The 21,129-nt window shown below is 43.5% G+C and overlaps 4 protein-coding genes across 5 annotated transcripts in view; 3 read left to right on the top strand and 1 right to left on the bottom strand.

The window, feature by feature from the left end:
- The window catches only part of nt5dc1 (5'-nucleotidase domain containing 1), a 42,086-nt gene extending 41,515 nt beyond the window's left edge, over positions 1-571 (bottom strand). Inside the window, exon 1 of the mRNA XM_040160584.2 lies at positions 133-571. Within this exon, the coding sequence (XP_040016518.1) occupies positions 133-225 (93 nt within the window). The 5' untranslated portion in view covers positions 226-571. The remainder of the gene's footprint in view (positions 1-132) is intronic.
- A 962-nt stretch (positions 572-1,533) lies between these two features.
- Positions 1,534-6,462, top strand: LOC120808023 (poly(A) polymerase type 3). Its single transcript, XM_078094072.1, has 17 exons — positions 1,534-1,541; positions 1,685-1,855; positions 2,030-2,096; positions 2,182-2,263; positions 2,376-2,485; positions 2,582-2,635; positions 2,723-2,831; positions 2,923-3,012; positions 3,178-3,316; positions 3,582-3,654; positions 3,752-3,872; positions 4,009-4,093; positions 4,777-4,830; positions 4,981-5,100; positions 5,271-5,377; positions 5,465-5,598; positions 6,138-6,462. Exons 1-17 carry the CDS (start codon positions 1,534-1,536, stop codon positions 6,441-6,443), a joined length of 1,830 nt encoding a protein of 609 aa, XP_077950198.1. The 3' UTR covers positions 6,444-6,462.
- Positions 6,463-7,556: 1,094 nt separating this feature from the next.
- On the top strand, positions 7,557-17,683 carry mpv17 (mitochondrial inner membrane protein MPV17). Of its 2 annotated transcripts, none has more exons than XM_040160790.2 (8): positions 7,557-7,641; positions 8,692-8,772; positions 10,731-10,846; positions 11,753-11,845; positions 12,652-12,747; positions 16,035-16,067; positions 16,152-16,204; positions 16,446-17,683. In XM_040160790.2, the coding sequence occupies exons 1-8, from the start codon at positions 7,560-7,562 to the stop codon at positions 16,513-16,515; spliced, it is 624 nt and encodes a 207-aa protein (XP_040016724.1). In that variant the 5' UTR covers positions 7,557-7,559; the 3' UTR covers positions 16,516-17,683. The 2 variants fall into 2 exon arrangements, with proteins under 2 accessions (XP_040016724.1, XP_040016726.1); XM_040160792.2 differs by lacking the exon at positions 7,557-7,641 and adding an exon at positions 8,032-8,184.
- Positions 17,684-18,919: 1,236 nt separating this feature from the next.
- Positions 18,920-20,758, top strand: uts1 (urotensin 1). Its single transcript, XM_040160793.2, has 2 exons — positions 18,920-18,998; positions 19,190-20,758. Exon 2 carries the CDS (start codon positions 19,193-19,195, stop codon positions 19,619-19,621), a length of 429 nt encoding a protein of 142 aa, XP_040016727.1. The 5' UTR covers positions 18,920-18,998; positions 19,190-19,192; the 3' UTR covers positions 19,622-20,758.
- Positions 20,759-21,129: the final 371 nt, after the last annotated feature.

Raw genomic sequence — 21,129 nt, 5'->3', positions numbered from 1 at the left:
CCGCGTGCTATTTTTAATACAGATGTGTTGCGGATAGAAGCGTCACGGCCACCGTATGGTTATGTATCGGAGCTAGCTGCACGCACACACACACACACACACACACACACACACACACACACACACACTCACCCTGGAGGTCTCCTTCAGGTGGTAGCGGCAGAGCGTGTGGTCCAGGTCGAAGCCAATAACGTCACCGTCCGACAGGCTGAAGTATTCGCTCATGGTTGCAGCCTCTGGGGGGAGGAGGGGGAACCGCTCCGTGCACACAGCAACTTGTGCACAGCAACCACAACGCCACCGACGCGCCAATGTCACCGACCGACTGCGGCTCCGTGCACGCGCTGCTCAGCCTCCGCGTGCGGTACCGCCAACGCAGAGAGAACCGACGCCGTTACCCGGGGAAGCGGCAATCGATCACCGGCGCACGGTTGACGTCAATAAGTTGCCCATATGCAATCAGAAGTTAGACTCCTGTGCGCCAGAAGAAGGCGGCAGAGAGGCGGGAACGTGCCGCGCTTCCGGGTGCGGAGCGAACCCGTAACGCACGGTGTACGTGCGCAAAGGGAATCTGAAAAGGCGCAGGGAATTACGCACAGCGCGGAGGCCCCCCGTTAATGGGTAATAAGCTGTAAATGTAATAAAGCAACTTTCATGCAAAACATTGTAATGTGCATACACACATTTACATCAAGTGATGAATACTACTCCTACTACTCCTAATACCTAATACTAATACTACTACTTGTTGTGACGCAAAATAAAAAATAGCATATGTGCAATGAAGAAATTTACTTTTTAATAATTCTAATCATTGACATTGTTAACACTGCCCAAACACTGCCTTTGGTAAAGAGAATGGTGTAAAGAAAGAAAGTTCACAACGTGATGTTTTGTGTGGTGGATGCGTTCATTCAAACGTCTTTAAACAGCTACAGTTAAGGCTGAGCACATGTTTAGCATTGGGGAAAAGTTAAAGTATTGAAGCCTTAGCTTAAGGGTAAACAGGATTAGTTTTCTCATAATTTAATTATCTTGAGTAAAAACAATGGTCTAGACTCTGCAAAGTCAAATTATATGGATGTGTCTGTATTTTTTCTTTTGCTTTGTATTTTGTATCTCCAGTTAACGACACTCAGTTGCAAAGCACTCAATGCAGGTTTGGCATGAAATCTCTTCTTCAGTCTCTCAGATTATTTACTTTTTCTTTGCACTTTTTCTACGATGTGTCAACTTTACTTGCTTTACAACTTTACAAATATGTTGCCGTTGTCCCGAAATAGACTATTTTATTTTACCATTTAGTTTGGACCTAATCATTTCACTGGGTAACATCTGGAATAATTTTCTTTAAAGAGAACACAAAAAAAAGAGTTGAATGACCTCAAAAGCAAAAGATCTTACGTTTTGAGGTTCGGTTCGAGAAGATACAAACTCGCTCGTTCTGAAATCCACTCACTCTGTGTCCAAACACTCAGACTCGTACAGAGAAAGATTATATTTACACAAAGAAAACGATCAATTGAAGCAACGATGTCTCGGTAAGTAACGTCCATGTGTTGTTTTTATCCAAAGACGTGAACCAGGGTGATGGGCACGTCTTCGTTTGGTAAATGTTGTAACTGCTGTCAATACGCAGCACACGATATCAACGACGCTATAACACGCAAACGCTCCCTTTCAGTCCGCGTAAGAGCCCAGATGCGTCCCCCCCGGCGCCCCCCCGGCGGTACGGGATCAGCGGCCCCATCAGCGAGGATCAGCCTTCAGAAGACCAGCTGATCCTGACCGAACAGCTGATCAAGACTCTGGCCACGTGTGATGCGTTTGTGGACGACTTGGAGTTGCGGCGCAGGTACGATCCACCTTTTCCATTGGCTCCACATTATTGTTTTCATATTCAAGCTAGAGGGGGGCTTTTTTTAAAGTACCTTCTTGCTGATCCGAATGAAGTTGATCAAGTGTGATGGTTTTGCTTTTAACTCAAACTTAACACAACACTATTTGAACGAGCTGTTAATGTTTGCAGAGAGAATGCTGTGGAACAGCTGGAGTCACTATTTAAGGAGTGGCTCACAGAAATCTGCAAAGAGCTAGTAAGACATCCATAGGAATTCTGCCTATGCTGTAAACATGCTTTGGCATAAATAGAGTTTACATTGTAACTTTCTTTGGCTTTAGAACATACCTGATCATGTGACAGAAAAGGTTGGAGGCAAGATCTTCACATTCGGGTCCCGTCATCTGGGGGTCGACTCTAAAGGTGATCGCCAGTTTCTTTTCTCGAGCATATACGACTGTGGCTCGAGTTGTACGTGGTGAAGAAAACGGCTCAGAGCGTTTCCTTTTTATACGAGTATGTGCTGTTCGTACAGGTGATGATGTTGACGCCCTCTGTGTCGGACCCAGATTCATCCAGAGAAACGACTTCTTCACCTCTTTCTTTGAGAAGCTGAGGGTTCAGAAAGAGGTCAAAGACATTCGGGTTAGTCCATCGGATTTATTGCTATTGCTGTGATTGTTTAAGTCAAAGAGCATTTTTCCTCCCAGGGGCCAAATATCTGACTATTGTTTTCTTTAGACCATTCAAAGCACGTGTGTCCCCGTCATCACAATGTCTTATGAGGGGATTAAGGTAAACTAAAGAAAATCTGCAACATTACTCTAATCCAGAGTTGTTTGCATGTGTCTTGATTTTGCTGGCACTCCGATTATTTCCTAGATTGACTTACTCTTTGCCAGCGTGGATTGCAACAGCATCCCCCAAAATCTGGATCTGAGCAACAGCTTGCTGAAGAACTCAAGCGTCACATGCATCAGGAGTCTCAATGGTGCGCGGATCGCGGCGGCGTTGACGCGGGACAGCACGACTCGGACCTGCGCGGCTATTTCTTTACCTTTTTGCAATTGTGCTGTTTGTAGGCTACAGAGTCACAGAGGAGATCCTGAGGTCGGTGCCGAATGTGCAGAGCTTTAAACTGGTTTTGAGAGCCATCAAGCTGTGGGCCAAACGTGAGTTCAGCCACACTGTTGCAACAACAGACAGTGTTTCATTTGCAAAAAACAAAATTGGAGTAAAAAAAAAAAAAAAAAAGTCAGAAGCAGCTGTAATGTGAAATAAAGGTCACACATGCGATATTTATGACTTTATTTTCTCATCCTCTTATTTCTCTTCAGGGCGAAACATTTACTCCAGCATGCTGGGCTTCCTGGGGGGGGTGTCATGGGCCATACTGGTGGCCAGGATCTGTCAGGTCTACCCGAACGCCACAGCGTCCACCCTGGTCAACAAGTTCTTCAAAGTTTACAGCATGTGGTGAGCTCTCCGCTTTGTAAACATGAAAAACAAACAAAGAATTTGGTTGATTAGAAGTCATTTGGCACTGAGATCCACTGTTGGGTCCAGTTAATGCCCGGTTTCCATTAAAAGCTGTTTGAGCTTGTTAAACAACTTGACATTTGTCAAAGGCAGGATAGGTTGAATGTTTAGGTATTTATTATTCCCCTCCACTCTGAAAGTGACGCCGCGTGCGAATGCTTGGTAAAAAGTCGCAGATGAAAATGAGTTCTTTGCGTCTCAGGAAGTGGCCGGTCCCAATTGAGCTGAAGCGTCCGGAGGATTACAACATGAACCTCCCAGTTTGGGATTCCAGGGTGAGGCCACGGGCCGGAGCCGCGTTGCTCTGAACCTCGGTGGATTTTTCATAAAAGCCACACGAGTCATTTCACTGTGCTCCCCTGCATTTCCCAGATTAATCCAAGCGACCGTTGCCACGTGATGCCCATCATCACCCCGACGTACCCGCAGCAGAACACGGCCTTCAACGTGTCTCTCTCCACCTTGGCCGTGTGGACGGAGGAGATCCAATGGGGTGTGTGGTCACAAGACATCCATCCTCTCCTTGCTCTGATGCTTATAATACCCAGAGAACTTGAATAACATGTAGAAGAATCAATTCTGCGAACAGAGATGTGACTTTTTTTGACTCAGACGTTCCTCGTTCGCAGGCCTGGCCGTCACTCAGGACATACAAGAGAACAAGGCTGACTGGTTGGAACTGTTTCAAGAGCCGGACTTTTTAAACAAGTACCAGTATGTATTAAGCTGCCTAGAGACCCACAGATACACACACCTTTATAACCAATGGACATTTTCAACTAGTTTGTTTGTAATATACATATATACAGTATATATATATATATATATATATATATATATATATATATATATATATACTGTATATAAATCTGCAGTAATGCTTTTGTTGTTGTGACCCAACACGATCAAATGCCTGTTGTGGAATCAGCATCACTATTATTCCTTTTTTATTGCGCCGCTGATATAAAGGTGGAGTTTAGTGGTGTTTTGTTATTAACTGGAAATGTTAACAGAATGTTGTTTGGCAGACAAGAATCATCCGATTGTTTCTATTTGGATTCATAAATGTTCATTTAACCTGTAAACCCTTAATGATTGAGATGAATTGTGATTCTCCTCATAGATGCAAAATCTGGGCCGAAGCTTGTCGAGTAGATTTAAGAAGCCGTGTGAATGTATGAAATCTGACCTGTAATCTGTAGTCCCAGGAGCTTCTGTTGTTTCTATTGGATTACCGTATCCTCCTGTTTTAATAAATCTGCTACGGTTACAATCCTTCTTGATCTTTCTTCTGTTCTACAATTTCCGCATGTAGAAAAGTCAGAACAGGCGGCGTCCTTGATTTGGGAACTTGCGAAGGCTCAATGCTGTGACGCCTGTTTCTCTTTCGTTTGTAGACATTTCATCCTGTTGCATGCTTCTTCAGCCGCAGGGAAGCAGCACCTCGAATGGTGAGAACAACACAGAGCAAAGACAGTGACCCGTTTGGGGAAAGCTGGGTCAGGCGTTGGGGTTTTTATCTGCAATCTCAGCATTTGTAATGTTCTACTTCCACTAGCAGTGGCGCTTTGTGGAACATGACGCGCTCTCTCTCTCGTCAGGGTCGGCCTGGTTGAGTCTAAAATCCGACTGCTGGTGGAAAATCTGGAAAGACACGTGTACGTCAAGCGGGCCCACATTAACCCACAGTCCACCTCTGGATCGAGCCGGCTGTGTGCCAAGTAAGGACACGGGACTTTAGCTTGTTTTTAAATTATGGCAAGAAGAGAGTTGCAGCCCTTAACGTCAAATCCTAATTGCTCTTAACGCCTTACTGTTTTTCTGTTTTCATGTAATATAAATGTGTTATTTTGGTAGTCGCATGTGTTTACTGTATTTCTACGTGTTTCAGAGACGACCAGAGCACCAAGTGGCTGATTGGACTGCTCTTCAACATGGGGGAGTCTAAAAGACAGAAAATAGACATGACCTTCCCCCTCATGTCCTTCACCGACACAAGTACGTTTTTTATTTCTCTTAACTCAATAACAGCAAAGCGATATGGTTTGTTATTCTAAATCTCCTTCGTATTATTCGCTGTGGCAGTCTACAGTCTGGCAGACAGCTGTAAGGTCTATAAAGAGGGGATGACCATCTCGGCCCGATACCTGGCCAAGGACCAGCTCTGTTGGAAGGTGCCAAACAGAACCGGCCGCATGCAGTCGTCCAGGGACAAGAAGGTCAAAGTGCGACAAACTATTTCAGGCTTCATTGATTAGCTACAGACGTGAGCGCGTCTTCCATTTGAAAAGGATTTTTTTGATCTATTTGTTTTTCTTGCATCCTTGCCAAGAACTAGATAAGCAGATTTTCGGTGTGGTGAATATTGAGCTACGGTTATCTGATCTCGCTGTTTCTCTCTTATCTTCATACCACCACATTTGTTAAGATGACACCTATTTTGAGTCACAACGGCCCATTTCCACATTTCCCTTTTTGCGCAGATGAAACATGTGGTTGTCCGTAGTACACGGATTACCCTCAGACGCTGCCGTCGGTTTTTCCGTTTCCAGTTTCTGCGCTAAGCTAAGCTAACAGGCTTTGGGTGGTTACCTCACATTAATCACACGGTCGTGAGAATGGCATCCGTCCAATCGCGAAACCGTTTCTTTCAGCATGCCCCGTGCTGGCGGTGAAATGTCATTGGAGAGGAATTGCACCAACCAGACCCACGTTGAACCAAATCACACCAACGCATTTTTCCTCGTTGTCCAAACAGGCATCTGCGGCTCACCGCTCCAGCCGACCTGCGGCGCCCTCCGCCGATCCCCGGCACCCAAAGAGACGCCGTTCTCCTCAGCCAGAGGTCTCATCCAAAAGGGTCAGATCTTGTGAGGAGGCAACCGAGGGCCCCCGTTCTGAGTCGGCCGGTGTCTCGATCAGCGCGGGTCCGTCCGAAGGTGTGAGCCCGCTGAGCACAAAGAGACCTGAGCCCGAGGCAACAAGCCGCAGAGTCAAACTTGAGCTGGTATGTCGAAGCTACCCTCGAAAAGTTTACATCTCCACAGACATCTTCCACATTTAGTGACTGTCTTCCGCGCCCGTCACCTCTCAGAACCCACCCGTTGTGGAGCTGTTGGACCTGCCCTCCGAGCTCACTGGGCCGGCTGCAGCTGTAAGACGGGCCATCGAGATTACACTGGTCAGGTAGGGTGCAAAGTGTCTGAAGCAAAGCTCTACTTCATACGATGCCCCATGACGGAGGGTGACAGTTGATGACCGGAGACAATAGACAGTGGAGACAACGGTGGTTATGAAACTGGGAGCTTGTTGTTCGCCACATGCCATATTTATGGCACCGAGGGGTGATGCTTTTAAGGGAAATGCTATTCAATGAACGTATTCACGTATTAACGACCTTTTTATCTCCTCATACATCTCACAGAAAGCGTAACTGAGCAGGCCGCTGACCGAGAGGGACAACAACATCCTCACCCTCCATCCTCCTGGTCCGCCTCTGTTGTCTGAAATAGTGTCTGTCTGTAATTTAACATCTGAAACTGTAGTAAATTGTTTGTTGGAAAATAAAGTGACGAACCATTCTCTTGTGTGCACAATTTCAAAGCTTTAGGAATACGAGGCTTCTACTTTTCCATTTTTTTTCTTTTAAGAATCGATGATTCCAGAGTTGCATGGAAATAATTTAGATATGAAGAGCTGATGATGTAATTTACATACTCTACGCTAAACACTTTCTCCTGCACTACAGCGAGTCTAGAATGATGCCGCATAAAGGTGATAAAGTGAGATAAGGGGATTAAAAAGATAGACAGGTATTTTTAATGTGCATTATTATATATATTTATATATATCTAATGAAAGATTGTCTGGGACTGATCATAATCACATTCATATTGAGCTTATTTACCCCTTCATTAAATCTCCCCTTTGAGGTAATTCTTAAATTTTGCATGTTTTTGTTGTGCATGTTGTTTAAGGTACCTGTTTGGAGTCCAATTTCTTGCAGCCCATCCTTTCAGAAAGTGGGGATATAATATAATAAAATAATAATTAATAATAGATTCATGTTTGGAGAATATTTCCATATTATATTTTTGTCCTACAACGGGCTTTACCGCATGAGGGCAGCAGATTCCAATATGTCTTGTTTACAGCGGAAGTGACGTACACTGCGGCCTTGATGCTGCCTTCGGGGATTGCAGGAAATACTCATTTTACTACACATGTAACATCCGTAGCGAGAGGAGAGATACAAGGAAAAGGTACGTGTACAGTATGTATTTGAATTGAAGCCTTTTGAAGAGACAATAATAATACCGTTGGTATATAAAAGAAAATTCTAAACCATCTGCTGATGTTTTTTAAGGGTCGCACTCAATCAAATTATTATTGACAACCTGACCACGCATCAGCATGTGTGTGCAACATCTTTAATTTGTGTATTCTTTGATATAACTTTTAATAAGTTTGTAATTGATTTAAACGTTAGCAGAGACGTAAGCAGAACTGCATTTTATATAATCCCAACACAAATTAATTGAGAACCTCCCAATTCATATTTTGACTTGAGTAAGTCATAGTTTAAATGTACAACAAAGGGAACGTTCTGCATCGCTTGTGTAACATTTCGTTCTCCAAATTCTGAGCCGATAAGGACACGTGAAGGCATCATCATCGTCATAAGCTCACTGGGTGGACCTGCGTTCATGTGCACATTACATTTAAACAGTTACTGTAATGTGGTGAAGATTAAAACACGTTGGACGAGTGTTACGTGCTGAGCTAGTTGTGCTTGGGAGCAGCAGGTCAGTGGTCTTACCGCCATGTACCCGGACATTTAATGACACTAAGAACGGCAGAAGTTACTTTGACTAACAAGTTGTTGCAGACTTAAAGCTAACATGAGTTAGCAGCGACATGATGCGTTCAAAGGTAACGTAATTACCGTGAAGACGCGTTACGATAGTTGCTGCTAAAACGTCACACCGAAACGCATTACAAAACGTAAAAGTAAAAGTTTTCTTCTTGTTCATCCATCAAATCCAGATTTACGCTTTATTTGAAGCAACTCTTCAAATCGGCGTAGATATGATTTTTAGAGGACACATCTTTATTTTAAATGTTCTTTATATTACAACTTATGAGTGTTATCCGTTAGCGCGTTACTTCAACTTAATTAACTCTAATCAACGTCACGGAGCCCATTAGCAGAGTGCCTTCGTTTTAGGTCACATTGCGTGCCTGACGGTGGGCGGGGTGCACACTGGAAGAATCCTGTTTTTGCAACTGTTATTTCTACTTTTTCGGCCTAGGTGGGAGAATGGCAGGCCTGTGGAGATCCTACCAAGTCTTGATGACCAAATACCCCTGGACAGTACAGTTAGTGACCGCTGGTGGGAATAAATCCTTCTTGCACACTAACGTTACATACGCTGCATACATTTCTGAATAATGTATACTATTCTCATTACTATTTTCTATTACTGATGCAGTCATTGCGTTGTTGTTGTTTTATTAGGTATTAGTCATCTAAATATGCAAAGTAATATTTGCATCTGAATTGCAGTGGAATAAAGCAGAAAATGAAAATACTTGAAAAGTACCTCAAGATTTGACTTGAGAAGCCTAAATGTTCTTGGCTACATTCCGGCACTGAATATGCATGTGTCTTGTCTTTATTATTTATTCCACTAATTATTCTAATCAAAAAAGAGGTGCAGACCTTTTTGACTAGAAGCTGGACATTTGAGTGTAAGTGGCGACTCCAGGGAAGAACGGGTTCACCTGCTGGACCTTTGCTCCAGTTTCAGAATAAACAAAGATGGCCTGTGAACTCGGTGACCCCCTTTTCTTTCGTATTACTATCAGCTTTCAGACAGATTTATAAAATGATATATTATACAAATGCAAAATCCTTGTTTACTACAGGACTTCCCAGCTTTTCTCCTTTGCAACAGATGTGTATTCATACTGTCATCAGACAATTTGAACAATTATAAAATCCCTTATTGTCCTCTTAACTCCTGAGCTTTTTTTTTTCTCAATAGTCTCTCTTTTTAAGTAATGTGTTCTCTGTAAACACAAAAGTAGCAATCAGAATAACTGCCATACTCTTATAACTACGTTTCACCCTTGCAGAGTTAATGATTAATCAGCTAGAATAATAAATAATAAAAGGATTTAAGAAAAAAACTGGCAAAAACTGCTTTATAAAATATAAAAAGGGAAGATTACGGTTCGGCTTTGTGGGGAACACTCTTAGTGACATGAAAAGCAACATGTTTAGGTGCTGAAAGCATGTCAGACCTTTTGTTTATGTATTAATCTCAATGCAGTCAAAGCTATTACTGAAACATATAGCTTCTGTTAACCGAAATATTTCACCAAATGTTTTAAATGTCTTATAAACGTATTTTAGTGCTTCGTTGTAGCGCAGTTTAATCACCACTAGATGGAAGCAATGCTCACTAAATGTCTAAAGATCATTACACAGAAGTGATAGTTGCTTTAATATAATTTATAAAAGACTGTAAGAATTAAAGTCACCTCTGGTTAATTCACCTGAGTAACATGTCGAGGTACTTGCACTCCATGCTGATTCGTGGTTTTGTTTCCCAAATCTCAAACCTCAGAATTACAATAAATGTCAATGTAATTTCACTATAATAATCAGCATTTGAAAGTTAAATCTAAATCTGAAGATTGCCAAGTCCAGGTTGCACAGTTTTCTGACCATTCGGGTTCCTTTTTTATTATTATTTTTTAGTCTTAGAAAATGTTTGGTCGTCCTACTTTTTGTTACGTTTGGTTGGTTTTCGCCATCACATTTTTTGGAAAAACTGTTCCCCTGAAAGAAACGGTGGATGTAATCTCGTTGCTTCATTGTTGTAAACATTAATTTGGGATGAGACAATATAAGGTTTTATCTCCCACTCAATAAGTTATTTACTGAGGATTTATCACAATTAATCATTTTATGTGTTTTTTTTTGTTCTGAATCTGTTACGGCTTTAAATATATTTTTGCATTGGTGCCTTTTGTGCGCTTGCTTAGTGATCAATTTATTCTACAGAAGGACGTTGGAAATAATTTTCTCGTTTCCGTTAAACACTTTCTCAAAGCAGCAGAATCTGCTTCTCTATTTATTAATTAATTTATTTAAGTAATATTGCACAATTCACCACCACCAATGAACCATTTTAGTCACTTGCTTGTATTTATGACCGAATTACAATTCTTTCTCAATAGCGATTCAAGGATTCTTTTGAAACCTTCAGGATATGAAAGCTCCTCTACATTTGTTTGTATCACCATGCTCACACACCGCATCTGTCCCCTGTTTGTCCTCCAGGGTCTCTAGTGGGTGTCGGTGATGTCATCTCCCAACAGCTGATTGAGAGGAGAGGATTGGCCGATCACAACGTGCGGCGCACGGCCAAGATGATGGGCATCGGTTTCTTCTTTGTGGTGAGCTGATGCAACACATTTGTCCACATGCATGAAGAAGGAGAAAGAAAAGTCTTTAAATTAAGTTTACGGCTTATCAAACAATTTAAATCCTATTTAAATTTCTGATTTGTTATCTGAAACAGGCTTCTGGTCAGTTGATTTGTGTACTGAAATGAAAGGATGCAGCAGATGTGATCTGGATGCTCAAGATTTTTGCATTAAAAATAAAATGTGTGTAAAATTTTATTCTCTATTCGCCTAATTATGAAAGAACTAAATCAGAATGAAGCTATTAATGGTTGATCTGTAACTGTAAAGCAGCGGGGGATCAAACCTTTGATCCAGACCACCCACTCCAGCTCCTAAATCACAACATCCGACAGCATCATCCATCCCGCCCGTGCTCTGTTGGAAGTGGCCGAGCATGACGTGCTCATCCGTGTTCTGTAGCGTGTTCTGCAGCGTGTTCTGCAGCGTGTTCTCCGGGCCTTTGAATGTTTGTGAATGTTTCCCACGTTCAGGTCCTGTGACAGCTGCATTATTCAGTTCAACATCAGCTCCGCGTCAGCAAAGTTTATTTATACGTCCATAATCGTCTTATGTTCGGCCGATCGGCCGCCTCGTCCCGGTGAATTATGGCGCTTGTCCTCACGCTGACACCGGATTTGTGTCGCGTTAAGACGCGTTTGCTCTTTTCATCTGCAAAGTAACAACCGTCTCATAACTCCTTCATCACGCATCATTCTTCCTCTCATGACTAATGGACGTTCACTGGCTTCCATTCAATTAACCTGCAGTCGGCACGCGGATGCTGAGTATCAGGCCGAAAAGTGCTTCAGTGACGACCTCGATCACAGACGCTGTATTAGGAAACATTTAGGGAAGAAGCCCCGGTAATCGGGTTTGGTTTTGTTCACCACAAAGGGTCCAGTAATCGGCAGTTGGTACAAAGTGTTGGACCGGCTGGTGGTTGGAGGAACAAAAAGTGCTGCCATGAAGAAGATGCTGGTTGACCAGGTGAGAAACGCATCCCCTCCTCCTCCTCCTCTTCTTCGTCATCTTCTGTCACTACCTGTTGCTTTGAAGGCCTGGAAATAAAATAGACATATCTCATTAAAAGTGCTCGCGTTGATTTAGTTAGTGAGGGAATTTAGATATAGACATACATGATCAAATCCTCTCTTGTAACATGTTGCCATGTTGTTAGCTGTAATTGTTGTTGTGTTGGGTCCACCGCCGGCAACCGAACCAACCGACCCTTCAGCCAACAAAAGGGACAAAGTGGAACCACACAGATACAATTTCCTCAAATCGGGCTGAGGGGCGTCTCTGGCTGTCACGCTGGAGCGTAGGGGAGGGGGTGGGGGTGGGGGGGGGTCCCATTATATCACAGCGGACCGGACGGCTCCCTCTGCGTTTTGATCCACCCAGATGAGTGCAAACCCCTGCTGGAGCTTTCAGTGTCTCCCCTCTGCTGATGTATTGACTGAAGCCGAGGGTCCGCCCCCCCCCCCCCCTCGGCCCAGTAATAGCCGGAGGGCCGTTGGAAGGAACAAGGCGGCGTACGTGCTTCGGGACTCCGATGCAAGTCTAGTAGTAGTGCAGCAACAACGTGATAAAATAATCGTAATTATTTTAATGATTAAAATAATTACCACGTACATTTCTCACAAAGGCCCCCAAAATCAATTCTTCATTTCTTCATAAGACTCTTGTTATTGGGTAGAAACCCTTCCTTTTTAATTCTCTAATGTCCATTCCGTTAATGAATGAAATCTGATTTAAGTGTCGCCGCGGTGATTTGAATCCTCTCTGTGCTCCAGCTGTGCTTCGCTCCGGGTTTCCTGGGAGCCTTTCTCTGCATCTCCGGTGCTCTGAACGGCCTGACGCTGGAGGAGAACGTCACTAAGCTCAAGCGGGTGAGTCGGCCTCGCCTCACATCACGGCGCACCGGCGCTCCCCCCCGATGCGCCGCGTTGCCAGTCCTCAGCGGTGAAGACCAGAAACAAAGTCTTTTATCGTCTGTGCAAATGAGGCAAAACAGCAGAAAAGACACTCGGGCCGGTTAGTAAAACAAACGGGGGACAAGGTCGTGGCGCTCGAGGCGAAGGACTCCCTGCCAGAGGGAGGAGAGCCATCTGCCCGCCTGCGGCTCGCTTTCCCCCCCCCGGTCAGCAGGCGGAGTCCAGGTTCGTTGTTGTTTGCCAAGGCTGGAAGGTTAAAAGTGGAGTTTCATTGCCGACGGGCCGCGGGGGCCACAAACGTTTCCTTCGAGGAGCCACTTTCAACTCCGGCCATCGAGTAATTACTCGCAGGCTTAAACTTCCAGAGACGACGTGTGTCCGCCGGAAATCCAGAAATAGTCCAACTCCTTTCTGATCGATGTTTTGTATTTCTACACACAAGTACTATAGTGTGAAGTTGAGGTGCAAAATAGAAAAGTTTAAGAAACATTGGTTAAATGTCTCTGTGAGACTCTGGCGGCCTTGACGTGTTCTCCACATACGGACCTTCATCTGGAGAGCACATGCTTCGGGTTTAGTAAGCTATTGAGAGAAAGATCCGCCTGATCGAGGCTCTCCATGCAAACTCCTGCAGGAGGCCGAGTGCTTGCTGAGCATCGTGATGTCACTTTTGACTAACATGTTGTTGTATAAATTCATCTGAGGGAGTAGAGCGACAGTCGATAGGTGCTTTCAATATTTACCACTAATTTCATAAATAACGGACACATCAGCCTCGGTCTAGAATGAAGGAATTGTCAAATCCAGAACGAGCGAACACAATACTCACTGCAAATGAAGTGAGTACAAACTCCCTGTAGTAGCTTTCAGTCGGCGCCGGACTCTCTTTGTTGCGATTGGACTTGATGCACGTTTGGCAATTTAGACCCGAGACGTGACACAAACTGGCTGGAGATCAGTTTCCTGTCTGTGTGAACAGAGTGCAGGTAAATGAGAGCACACAGCGCCTGACCGCCAGCACTCGCCTTCCATTATTATTAGAAACTATTTCCTGTGATGGAGGAAGCGACGAGAGGGGGGGGGACTGTGGAAATAGCTGTAGAGTGACTCACATATTTACATATATGTGCGTGCCAGGTCAGAGCTAACTGGCGTTGCCAGCTGCTCAAACGTTACCCAGCGTGCTGCTGGTCGCCATCAATTATTTACAGAAGGACGCGAAAGGCCAACCTGGTAAATGTCAGAAAGGACAGAAAATAAATGAAAAATGTGCTCATTACGAAAAAAAAGGTCGCCTGGCACGGAGGAAATGCGAGATTGAACATCAAAAAGCCGCCGCCGTCCAAACAACAACGGGCCGCTTTCCGGCCGTCCCTCGTCCCGTGTCTCTTCTCTCTCTGTCCGTTGGGGACACGGAGGCGCATTGGGTTCTTGTGGAGTAACCGAAAAGGTCTAAAACCAGCTTAGAAAGCCCCCCGCCCGTAGAGCTGGGGAAGGTCCCCTCGGGGGGCAATTTCCCCTCAGGTGGCGAAGTAGGTTGTTTGTCCGTAATTAGAGACCCGTTTCACCGGAACACCGGCCCGCTGTCATTCTGTGTCTCTGTGTTCAGGCGACCTTTGCACGATGCCGCACACAGAGCTCGCGTGTGCGTTTGCTTGTGTTGTTCTGCGTTCGCCACCATTCGTGTCGTCGATTAGCAGATCTTTTATCTAGATGACTCACGTTTTCACTCGGTTCAATACATTTTCATGTTTATTTTCACCGTATTCTGTATTGTTGGGCCCATTGGTGGGGACTTAATTATTACTATTAATTATTACTATTAAAGTAATTGTAGGTATTTGCCTGTGAGCAAATACTACTTAAATATTTCAGAAGCATGGACGGAGACACAAGCAGAATGTGGACCTGAGACTCTACTTCAGCCCTTTATGAGCCTGAACACTCGCTGTAGAATATATTTATCACTTCATTCTTTTAAATGACACAAAGTATCACATTTGCACAATGCGATAAAATGGCAGACTACATTTATTTGAAAATTAAACCTACTTACTAACGATCTGTTAAGCTGCCGCTTTCCAGCTTTGTTCAAAAACGCATGAAAAACCCGCGGCCTAGAAGCCTTTTCTTCCTCATTTAATTGCTCCTCCTCAGCGCAGTAACGTGTCCCCTGCTTGAGTGTTGAATATTTTTCATACCACAAATTGACCAAAATATACTGAATCCACAGGGGGTTAATAGAGATGTCGATGGTTAATCGTTACTCAACAACATCTCGGCCATGTGCTGATATTTTTTGGCTACAAAACCTCCGTGCGGCTTTGTTTTTGGAATCAGGGGTGACAAGTGAAAAATAGGTCATTTGTGTGATTCATGTAGATCTGCAATAAAAATATTTTTTTGGGGGGGGGTCCGTTCCTCCAAGTAATCTGCGAACGCAAGCTGTCATGAATATTTTTTTCAAGCTTGTTCGTTTGGCCAACTTGTGTCGTCATGTCATCTTGGGGTCTATAGCTGCCTAGATGCCGTAATAAGACAGGAGTGACGTTGGTACGCTCAGTCTTTCTAACGTAGGCTAACGTGCTAATGTCAGACAGTCGGCTGACAGACGCCTTCGCAAATCACATCTACCATTTTTGCTGGTTACAATAACGGTGTTATCGGATAGAACAGTGTCTATTTCTCGGGAACTTTTGAAAAATCGAAGCGAGAAAACGACGAAAAATTTACCTACCTTATCTTCACATTAAAAAATCCTAAAATAAAAAATGGGAAATCAACGGAGAAATCAAAGGCTTACTGTGTAGAAGCCCCCTCCTTCTTGCTAATATTTATTCTGTTCGTCCCAAGCGAAATCTATTCTTGAGGTTCCAAACATTTCCAAAGCAATTTGAAGCATATGCAAAAAAAAAAAAAAAAAAAAATATATATATATATATATATATATATATATATATATATATTCCCCCGAGGGGGTTTGCATCTTTGTCACCTTTTTCATCCCTGATGAGTTTGCACCCCTGGGAATGAAAGCCTCCCACCAACCGGAGTGCCGACACATCACCGCTTCTCACTCCAGCTGTTCGAGTCTTGGGTCCACAACCGCCGCAGGAAGCCGGAACTTTGAACGTTTCTTTACAGGTTTCAATACCAGAACAAATGAATATCAGCAGCTCCTTACCGACGAGGAAGTGAGTCACTACGAAACCGTTTGAACCGTTTTTGTTCTTGTTCCACAGGACTACACAGATGCTCTGATCGCTAATTACTACGTAAGTTTCCTCCCGTATGCGATCCCATTTTATCGAGGGAAGTGACTTATCGAGCATCATATTGTCCCCGTGTTTCCGTTTCAGCTTTGGCCTCCAGTCCAGATCGCCAATTTCTACTTCATTCCACTCCACTACAGGTGAGAAGTCCTGCTGAAAAGACAATCACACACGTGATGGTCTAGTTGTATTGGCTCAACGCTTTAATCTACTTTAATGTAATTTGAAGACTTATTAAAACGGCGTGTTCTTAAAGTAGTGAAACATTGCACTCTCCTTGTTTCCATTTGCTAAAAGTTTGATTAGCTTGTGATGGATTTTCGAAGCGCTGTGCCACTCGACCAGGTGAATTACATCCAGGACAAACGCGTGTGCTTACAGGCTGCCTGTGGTCCAGATCGTCGCTGTTACTTGGAACTCCTACCTGACGTGGAAGGCCAACAAGATGTGAGCAATCATCACAAGTCCGGCCTGTCGTCGACGACGATGATGATGATGATTCTACACTCATTTGTAGTGTGTGTGTGTGTGTGTGTGTGTGTGTGTGTGTGATGGGGTCCATTCTGGTCCAACTTACTTCTGGTGTTTCCAATGTGTAAAACTGTGACTCACTCACTTGTAAAGGTCGGGAGGAAGCGCTCGTCTACTCTGAATGACAAATTCACACATGAATGTCTGTGAAAGTTTGTTCTTTTTGGAAATAGGATTTACTGCCACACGCATTGATTCCCACTAGTTGTTTCCCACATAATGTTTCATTAACCACTTGAAATCTTGTAAGTCTTATAATGAAGTTTTAACCTCGGATTCTCTTCATATTGTTGATTTTTTTTTTTTTTCATCAGCATGTTCCACACTTTGTATTCCTGTGTTGTTATTTTCAATTAGTCTCCACCTGCGTACAACGTGTACTTCAGGATCCCAATAACGTTCCTCAGGGAAAGGAAAGCAACTTGTTCTGGGGTTTCTGTTCAGAATGTACGGAAAGTGAGTGATAAGTAAGAACAAGCTGTTATGGGAACATGAGTAATTACATGTTAAATAGATATCAAAGTATTCTGCCCTTTAGCAGCTTTCAGTTGCTGCTGCAATACAACCATGAAATTGGAAAAAAAAATGCAACAACTTGAGTACAAACTCATTCGACAAATGATTTTCTCATATGTTTATTGCACTTGTGGACTTTGTGGTGACATGTATTGTGCAGCACTTGTTCTTCACAACCTGATCTTGAACAGTAAAGTGATCTCAGGCCTGTATAGAATAAATGTGAATGTGCAGCCAGCAGCAGCAGCAGCGTAGCTTGGTAATAAGGACGTTCATCACTCGGCTCTGACCTGAGAGACACCGGCCCATCACGAACTCACGCTTCTGCATCTGGAGAGATTTTAACCCAGACGAACTGGGTGCTTCCTTTTCCACCCATATTGACCTGAGAGTTCCATTCCACAGTAAGCAATCGGGAGGGAAACCATTTCTCTTAAGCGATCACTTCTCTTTATCGCACGGCGCTGAATCCATCGCTGCATCGACAATCACTGTTGGAGTTTAGATTCACTGCAGAATCAAATTGTTTTCTAGTGTCTGTGGCATGAAATCTAATACAGGCTTTTACATGATGTCAGTAGTTTGTTTGACCTCACTAATGTTTTTTTGGCCAACTTGGCTTGAGCTGGTGGAGGCTGCTGAGCTGCGCAGTCAAACAAATTCTGCACGTTCGGCTTTTAACGGTGGAAGTCAAGCAATGTTCAAGTCGTGGCGGATGGAGACCAAATGTTTACCAGATGTTTACAGTGGTGCAAATCCAAATATGCGTTAACGTTCTAAAAGTTCCTCAGTTTAAAAAGGTCACTGACAGCACTGAGGCCTTCACGGGGTTATTTGTAATGTGATGTAAAAACAAATGAATAGTTTTCACTCGCTGCATTTGCTCCATGTTTCTCTGTTAAAGTCCCTGGAAGGTTTCAAATAAATTATTTTTCTGCTACTAAATATTAAACAATTTCAGTCTGGAAAACTTTATTCATTCGGATTCTGTCGTGCAAAATGTCAACATTAACGCTTTGATGGAGCAAATGACCCTAAAATGTTTTCTACACTTTAAACACCTGCAGGTAAGATGACACATCCCATTCTATCGGAAATGTCGGCGGTCTGCTTAAAAAGAGAAAGAATTCTGATCATAAAATTCTCTGATCGTTTTCCTAATTGGAAGATGGGCATTTAACTCCTGAGGTGTACAGAAAACTAATTTATTCAACAACTACACCCACGTGTCTTCCTGTCTTCTCTCCTTATTTGGGGCCCAACTGTATGTTAACGTGTGTAAAATAGCTTCCTAATCGGGTTACTGGGTACTGGTCATGATGTCACATGTCTGTCCCATGGACAGATCATTCCATCCTTGTTGACTGATTGTTCTTGTCATCTTGTTGCATTGCTTTTGAGGACCTTCCTCTATTCCAGCTCATGATGGAAAACCACTTGTTTCTAGGTCGTTGTCTTCAGATATCCTCTGTCACAGACTCTTTTTCACGTGCAGGTTTATTTCTGACTGATTAGGTCCATAATTGAGGCCATTTGATGCAAAGTCAAAAATGTCACAAACAAACCACTTTCATAAGGGAATGGAAACTATCATGGTTTTATCAATCTTGTACCCCGGGAGGTCCTTAGATAGGAAATAAACCCGAAGCACCCTTTACAACCCGTCCATCACAGCATCAGCTGTCCCTCGGGACTGTAACGCCTTGTTGTCCCAATAGTTGTCCACTCTCCAAAACCGGTGGATGTGCTTGCATTGACGTCAAATGGGCAGGCTGGACGTATAAAGCCCTGCGTCCTCTCCAGTCCTCCCCACAGGGACGTTCATCACTCGGCTCTGACCTGAGAGACACCGGCCGATCACGAACTTACGCATCTGGAGAGAATAAAGTAAGTGGAGCGCTTCTCATTTACTCGTTATTGTCCATGATTACGTTTTTTTATTTTTACTTTATTTATAAAAAATCATCTGCACATCGTATTTATTTATCTCTAGAATGATATTGTACTTTGCATCTTTACACTAAAGTGGATCACGGGTGTTTGATTCATGGCACCTAAACAAATCCCTCCGGTTGCAGGACATGAAGCCGGTCCCGCTGCTCCTGCTCCTCTCCTCGGTCCTCCTCGCTTCGCACCCGCGCCCCGCCGCCGGCAGACCGCGCACCGTGCCCGGCTGGCTGGATGGCAGCGGCCGCCTCCAGGCGCAGCAGCTGGACGAAGTGCTCCTCAGAGCGGCCGAAGCCGGCGACGGCGCAGCCTCCGAGTTGCTGGGCGACGGCGTCGTGCGCTTTCTGCGCCAGAGGTACCCGAACCCGGCGCACCCGCTGCCCCGCGAAGAGGACGAGGCGGCGAGGACGGCGGTGCAGCTGTTAAAACGGAGCGAAGAGACCCCGCTGTCCATCGACCTCACGTTCCACCTGCTGAGGAATATGATCCAGATGGCCAAGATGGAGAACCAGAGGGAGCAGGCTCTGATCAACCGCAAAGTCCTCGACGAGGTCGGGAAGTAAAGCTCGATATGTTGGGGTTTTTTTTTTTTTCCTCAAATGCTATTGACAACAGCCAAACCGCTGTCTTCAATTCAAAGTATTCAATACCTCTGACATTAGTTGTTTCCTTGTGCGCCTGGTTCCCTCTCCACTTCATTTTACGCACACGTGGTGCCAATTTACGCATGGCCGCACTCGCGACTAAAATGTAAATTATTAACTGTTATTTAAGTCTCTGTTGGAAAATATGGAAATTAACTTCTCACCCTTACACCGACCACTGGCTTCACCCCCCCCCCCTCAACCACAACACGATGACTCAAGGAAGAGACCCTGTCGGGTGTCATTTCTCAATTTAACGTTAGGACACATTTGGACATTTGATCCACAAAAGAAAAAATGCTTTGGTTTGGTTCATCGGTCTTTATGATCAAATGTTTTGATGCTTGAAAAGGAAAATAATTATAATGCAAGGCTGACCTAAATGTATACAGTATGGCTTATTTCATAATTAAGATCGTTGTTGGCGTCTTTGCCACTGAATGGGTTATTGATGTTTGGCCATCATGTTCTCCATATTTTCCAACAAAACATTGTGGTGAATAATAATAATCACTGGTTTATGATCACATGCTGAACAATAATCCAATAAAAGGTTTTTTTTCCCCTTAGTGAAACATTTTGGGGATAATTCTTGGACGTTCATCTTATACTTATACTTTTAGTTAAACTATAAAGACTGTTTTTATGTGTTATTTAATTTATTTATTTTACCTTCTGCAACACTAAATGGGTCACTAAAGGAAAGTTATGTCCTGCAAAAACAAGTGGTCAATCTTTAGAAAGAAGAAAAGACAACTTGTTTTGCATCTTGTGAAGTTTGTTGTTGTTGATCCGCTCTGATTGATCAAACTCAATGTAATCGTATGATTGTAAATAGATTGGAGGTGGAATGAGAGACAAAAACACTTGTTGTTGATTTGTTTTCCGTCCACAACCTCCTCTTTCAGTTGGAGTGGGGGCATTATCTCTGGTACTGTATTACCTGTAGCATGCTAAGAAAACAAACCATGTCTGACACTGATCGTATTGTTTAAGCAAAAGAACAAAAAGCTTTTTTTGCCGTTTATATTTTTTAATAAAAAAGTGAAAACATACAAATCTTTTGATTCTGTTGTTTTGATTATATATGAACAGGAATAGTTGATAAAAACCGAACTTTTCGTGACTGCTTCATGTTTTTTATGGATTGATTTGTGAAAAGGTTGTGAAAACATCAGCCAGTTTGCGATACAGGTTCATGGTTTGTACCAAGTGTCACCTGTCAACTGCGCTTTCCAAAATCCCAACACGTACAACCAGTTATCCTTGGACTTACGTTTGGATATCCATCTTCCCCAGAGGAGAAATCTTTCATCATTTCCTGAGTATCTCAAAAATAAATGAGTCTTTTCATCATTTCCGATTTTTTTTAACTTTACCAATGTTCTCAATGTGCAGGAGCCACCCATTGGACAAACATCACAAGT

This window comes from Gasterosteus aculeatus, chromosome 18, assembly GCF_964276395.1.
Source record: "Gasterosteus aculeatus chromosome 18, fGasAcu3.hap1.1, whole genome shotgun sequence".
Lineage (NCBI taxonomy): Eukaryota > Metazoa > Chordata > Actinopteri > Perciformes > Gasterosteidae > Gasterosteus > Gasterosteus aculeatus.
The sequence above is the reverse complement of the archived record's forward strand: the minus strand, read 5'-3'. Positions and strand labels throughout refer to the sequence as shown.

Excerpts from the sequence above, each read along its gene's own strand:
- LOC120808023 (XM_078094072.1), top strand. Across the intron at positions 4,831-4,980 it reads GGGAAGCAGCACCTCGAATG|GGTCGGCCTGGTTGAGTCTA; the intron begins GTGAGAACAACA and ends CTCTCTCGTCAG. Across the intron at positions 5,599-6,137 it reads AGTCGTCCAGGGACAAGAAG|GCATCTGCGGCTCACCGCTC; the intron begins GTCAAAGTGCGA and ends TTGTCCAAACAG.
- mpv17 (XM_040160790.2), top strand. The coding sequence starts at position 7,560 with ATGCTGCCTTCGGGGATTGCAGGAAATACTCATTTTACTACACATGTA. Across the intron at positions 11,846-12,651 it reads AGAAGATGCTGGTTGACCAG|CTGTGCTTCGCTCCGGGTTT; the intron begins GTGAGAAACGCA and ends TCTGTGCTCCAG. Across the intron at positions 12,748-16,034 it reads ACGTCACTAAGCTCAAGCGG|GACTACACAGATGCTCTGAT; the intron begins GTGAGTCGGCCT and ends CTTGTTCCACAG.
- uts1 (XM_040160793.2), top strand. The coding sequence starts at position 19,193 with ATGAAGCCGGTCCCGCTGCTCCTGCTCCTCTCCTCGGTCCTCCTCGCT.